The 5,640-nt window shown below is 38.3% G+C and overlaps 1 protein-coding gene across 1 annotated transcript in view; it reads right to left on the bottom strand.

Moving 5' to 3' along the window:
* Positions 1 to 535: 535 nt before the first annotated feature.
* The window catches only part of LOC110287734 (vomeronasal type-2 receptor 116-like), a 16,665-nt gene continuing 11,560 nt past the window's right edge, over positions 536 to 5,640 (bottom strand). The window contains exon 5 of the mRNA XM_021154281.2: positions 536 to 1,464. Within this exon, the coding sequence (XP_021009940.1) occupies positions 536 to 1,464 (929 nt within the window). The remainder of the gene's footprint in view (positions 1,465 to 5,640) is intronic.

The raw sequence follows: 5,640 nt of genomic DNA, 5'->3' as shown, positions 1-5,640 counted from the left end.
TTAAAAGAGAAGGAACTTCTGATGTCATTTGAAACCATTGCATGTTTTTTTCTGATCACTAGAAATAAGAACCTCTTAAATTGAATCTTTAGAGACAGTTTGCTCTAATATTGTTCACTTTACATTGTAGAATATAATAGATTATCCTAGAGTCCAAAATCAAATAAATCAATCACATGATTTTTTTTTTTAATGAAAGGACAAAATGGCTGAACATTGTTACACATCTTCAACAGCAGCACATTGTATATAGAAAAAGTACTTTATACCCATCAGGTTATGCCACGCTAGTATAATTATGGGACAAGAGGCCAATAGGAGACTCTACTAAAACAATGTTATAAAAACCATTTAATGTATCGAAAACATAAAATAAAACTAATCATTTTATTACAAAGAGAGTTTAACACAATTACATAAAGAACTATGAGCGTACATAATCACATGATATTATACCAGAATATGACTTTTAGAATGCTGTGACACTGGTGTAAACCATAATATTTAATTTACAATCATAGATAAGTTTTAATTTTTAAGTAAATAAATTGATGGTCCTTCTTGAATGTTTTTTGTGCCTGACACTATGACAGGAGTTTTTTTCAGGCCTTAACAAAATGATATAGCACTTGGGGGCAAAAATCAATCCAAAGAGTGCTACACTGGAAGCTAATATGGAGAACACTTCCATAGCCACCATGACCTTCCCCTTAGTGCTATGGTAGACAGGGAGGAAAGTGATCCAAACACAGAAGAATACCTGCATGCTGAATGACAGGAACTTGGCTTCATTGAATGTGTCAGGCAAATTCCTGGACAAGAAGGCCATGGTGTAGCTCCCAAGTCCTAAGGAGCAGAGGTACCCCAGGACAGTGTGGAAGGCAAATGTAGAACCCATGTTGCACACAATGATGATGTGACCATGTTCAGCCTGAGTATCTTGATCAATGAAGGGTGGAGAGGTAACCAGCCAGATTCCACAGATAATAAGTTGGATCAGTGTGCAGATGGGAACGATGAAATTAGGGGCTCTTGATACCATTAACCATCTCACCATTCTAGCTGGAACAGTGGCCTTGAATGCAATAACCACTGTAGTAGCTTTGGCCAACACTGTGGAGAGAGCCACAGTGAACAAAATTCCAAATGCTGTCTGCTGCAAGATGCAGGTTGTTGTGTTGGGCTGGCCAATGAAGAGCAAGGAACTGAGTAAACAGATGAAGAGTGTCAATAGCAGGATGTAGCTGAGAGTCCTGTTATTGGCCTTGACAATGGGTGTGTCTCTGTGCTTCACAAAAACTACAAGAACCATAGCTATGAGTAGAGAGAAGCACAGTGCTGTGATGGTGAGTGCCATTCCCAAAGGCTCATCATAGGCCAAAAAGCTCACAGATTTTTGGAGGCAGTGACTCTTCTCTGGGTTTGCATAGTGACTTTCTGGACACTTCACACATTGATCCATATCTGTTCAGAAATGAAAGTGACTGTGAATTAATCCTCAGGTATACCTTTTGACTTTATTATTTTAATTATCTACAGCTCTTTGTATTGCTTCTTTGGCAACTTCCTTTATTGCTTCAGAAAGACATTTTTTTTATAAGTACTCTAATTTCAAATCTATAGTGCTTTTTGCCTATGGTGACAAAAATTACAAAAGCCTTTTGCCTTTCTTTGTTTTTTATGCTTTGCATAATTTTATGATTGTGTTGCATATATTTTATGAGCCATATCATTTCAGAACAATATAATATAAGTGCCATTTGATTCTGATATCACCTTATGAATAATGTCTAATTTTGTACATATACTTTCTACAATATTGTCAGTATTTATTTGAAATTCTTAATTGGTCTTTGACTTTACCAATATATATTTATTTTTCAAAAAATCTCTTTGGTACTGCAGTTTGATTAACAGTCTGTATGATTTCATTATAATAAATGCCATTACATTCTTAAAGCTTAAATCATTCATTAGTATTATGTTGGTAAATTTAGCTATGACATTTTTTTGTAACATAGGGAGAGAACTATCATTAGGTATTAAAAATAGGTTCTGAGTAATTTTCTGCTACACATTTGTGAGTTTTACCTCGAATTAAAAAACCTGCATTTTTAAAGGAGAACGTTCTTGCTTTTTCTAGGACGTGGTTTCCGTCCTTGTATTGTTTTTTTCTGTTATTATCCTTTGAAGGGCTGAATTCATGGAAAGATAATGTGTGAATTTTGTTTCTTCGTGGAATACTTTGGTTTCTCCATCTAAGGTAATTGAAAGTTTGGCTGGGAATAGTAACCAAGACCTTAGACTAAAGTGAGTGGAATGCAATATCAGCTCCAAAGAATCCCAGAGGGTCTTGTGTCAGAAGGAACATGGGGATAGGAACCCTGCCTGGACAGTGGCTGGATTTGGTTCTGATTGGGGCCAGCCCTGCCATCTTCCACCTGAACCCAGCAGAGGGTGCCAAGGTCCCCAGAGGACTTTCCACACAGCAGGACCACTAACAACCCAGGGCCTCCTGATCACTGGAGAGCACGTGAGTGGCAGAAGCAACAGAGCTTCTTGGACAGGGTCTTTTTGGACCTTAATCCTCAGCCAGGAGTTAGAGCTGAGACCCAGACCCCAGGCCACATTCCTTGCCAAAGGAGAGACAGCCTACAGGGAGGGCTCTGAACCCAGGACTCAGAAGGTGGATCAGAGCTCCAGACTTCTGGTCAAAAGCCCTGCAAGAGGAGAGCTTGCCTGCAGAGAGTGGGACTCAGGTGAGAGTTGGACTCCCAGAAGTGCTGACAGAGGCTAACAGAATCACATGAAGATCAAGCTCAAGCCAGAGACAGCTAGAACATTAACACCAGAGATTACCAGATGGTGAAAGGCAAATGTAAGAATCTTACTAACAGAAAGCAAGAACATTGGACAGAATCAGAACCCAGTACACCCACCACAGCGAGTCCTGGATATCCCAACACACCGAAAAACAAGACTCGGATTTAAAATCATATATCATGATGATGGTAGAAGATTACAGAAGGGCATTAATGACTCACTTAAAGAAATAGAGAGGAACACTGCAAAAGAGTTAGAAGTCCTTAAAGATTTACAGGAAAACACTGCTAAACAGGCAGAAGTCCTTAAAGAGGAAACACAAAAATTCCTTAAAGAATTACAGAAAAACCAAACCAAACAGGAGATGCAATTGAACAAAACCATCCAAGATAAAAAAAAAATGGAAGTAGAATCAATAAAAAACCTAAAGGAAGACAACTCTGGAGTTCAAAATCCTAGGAAAGAAATCAGGAATCATAGATATGAGCATCAGAAACAGAATACATGAGATGGAAGAGAGAATCTCAGGTGCAGAAGATTCCATAGAAAACATGGACATAACAATCAAAGAAAATCAAAATGCACAAAGATCCTAACTTAAAACATCCAGGAAATCCAGGACACAATGAGAAGACAAAACCTACAGATAATAGGTATAGATGAGAATGAAGACTTTCAACCTAAAAGGCCAGTAAATATCTTCAACAAAATTATAGAAGAAAACTTCACAAACCTAAAGAAAGAGATGCTCATGAACATAAAAGAAGTCTACAGGACTCCAAATAGACTGGACCAGAAAAGAAATTCCTACTGACACATAATAATCAGAACAACAAATGTACTAAATAAAAATAGAATACTAACAGTAGTAAAGGAAAAACGTCAAGTAACATATAAAGGCAGACCTATTAGAATTATGCCAGACTTCTTACCAGAGATTATGAAAGCCAGTAAATCCTGGACAGATGTTATATAGACAGTAAGAGAGCACAAATGCCAGTCCAGGCTACCATACCCAGCAAAACTCTCAATTACCATAGATGGAGAAAACAAGGTATTCCATGACAAAACCAAATTCACACAATATCTTTCCACAAATCCAGCCCTTCAAAGGATAATAAAGGGAAAACTCCAACAAAAGGACAGAAATTATGCCCTAGAAAAAGCTAGAAAGGAATCCTTCAACAAACCTAAATGAAGACAGGTACAAGAACAAAACCCCAACTCTAACAACAAAAATAACAGGAAGCAATAATTACTTTTCCTTAATATCTCTTAATTTCAATGGACTCAATTCCTCAATAAAAAGAAATAGACTAACAGTCTGGCTATGTAAACAGGACCCAACTTTTTGCTCCATACAGGAAACACACCTCAGGGACAAAGACAGACACTACCTCAGAGTATGCACGCCTTTAATACCAGGATTTGGGAGGCAGAGGCAGGCGGATTTCTGAGTTCAACAGCCTGGTCTACAGAGTGAGTGTCAGGGCTACAAGGAAAAACCCTGTCTCAAGAAACCAAACCAAACCAAACCAAACCAAACCAAACCAAACCAAACCAAACCAACCCAACCCAACCAACCAAACAAACAAAAAACAGTCCTAAGAAACAATCTAGAGTAGACATTCTGATATCAAATAAAATCGACTTCCCACCCAAAGCTATCAAAAATGACAAGGAGGGGCACTTCATACTTATCAAAGGTAAAAATCTTCCAAGATGAACTCTCAATTCTGAATATCTATGCTCCAAATGTGAGGGCATCCACATTCATTAAGGAAACTTTAGTAAAGCTCAAAGCACNCATTGCACCTTACAAAATAATAGTGGGGGACTTCAACACCCCACTTTCCTCATTGGACACATCCTGGAAACAGAAACTAAACAGAGACACATTGGAACTAACAGAAGCTATGAAAGAAATGGATGTAACATATGATATCTACAGAATATTTTATCCTAAACCAAAAGGATACACATTCTTTCTTAGCACTTCATGGTACCTTCTCCAAAGTTGACCATATGATTGGTCACAAAACAGGCCTCAACAGATACAGAAATATTGAAATTACACCATGCATCCAATCAGATCACCATGGACTAAGGCTGATCTTCAATAACAACATAAGTAATAGAAAGCCAGCATTCATATGGAAGGTGAATAATGCTCTACCCAATGATACCTGGTCAAGGAAGAAATAAAGAAAGAGATTAAAGACTTTTTAGAGTTTAATGAAAACGAAGCTACAAGAAACCCAAACTTATGAGACACAATGAAAGCAGTCCTAAGAGGAAAACTCATAGCTTTGAGTGCTGCCAAAAAGAAACTAGACAGAGTATACACTAGCAGCTTGATAGCACACCTAAAAGCTCTAGAACAAAAGGAAGGAAATTCACCCAAGAGGATTGGACAGCAGGAAATAATGTAACCAAGGGCTGAAATCAACCAAGTAGAAACAAAATGAACTATACAAAGAATCAATCAAACCAGGATCTGGTTCTTTGAGAAAGTCAATGAGATAGATAAACCCTTATCCATACTAACTAGACTGCATAGGAACAGTATCCTAATTAACAAAATCAGAAATGAAAAGGGAGAAATAACAACAGAACCCGAGGAAATCCAAAATATCATTGGATCCTACTACTGAAAGACTCCGAGAGGAGCCCTTTGCTCAGGCCTCAGGACAATAGCGGACACCCAAGAACTCACCATAGACCAAGCTTGATGTAAACCACATGAGGCTTTATTCGGGGAAAGCCAGAGCTCTGGGAACGACTCATATCCCACGCAGGGGTAGAGGAGTCGACCCC

Source organism: Mus caroli, unplaced genomic scaffold (genome assembly GCF_900094665.2).
Source record: "Mus caroli unplaced genomic scaffold, CAROLI_EIJ_v1.1 scaffold_18264_1, whole genome shotgun sequence".
NCBI lineage: Eukaryota > Metazoa > Chordata > Mammalia > Rodentia > Muridae > Mus > Mus caroli.
The sequence above is the reverse complement of the archived record's forward strand: the minus strand, read 5'-3'. Positions and strand labels throughout refer to the sequence as shown.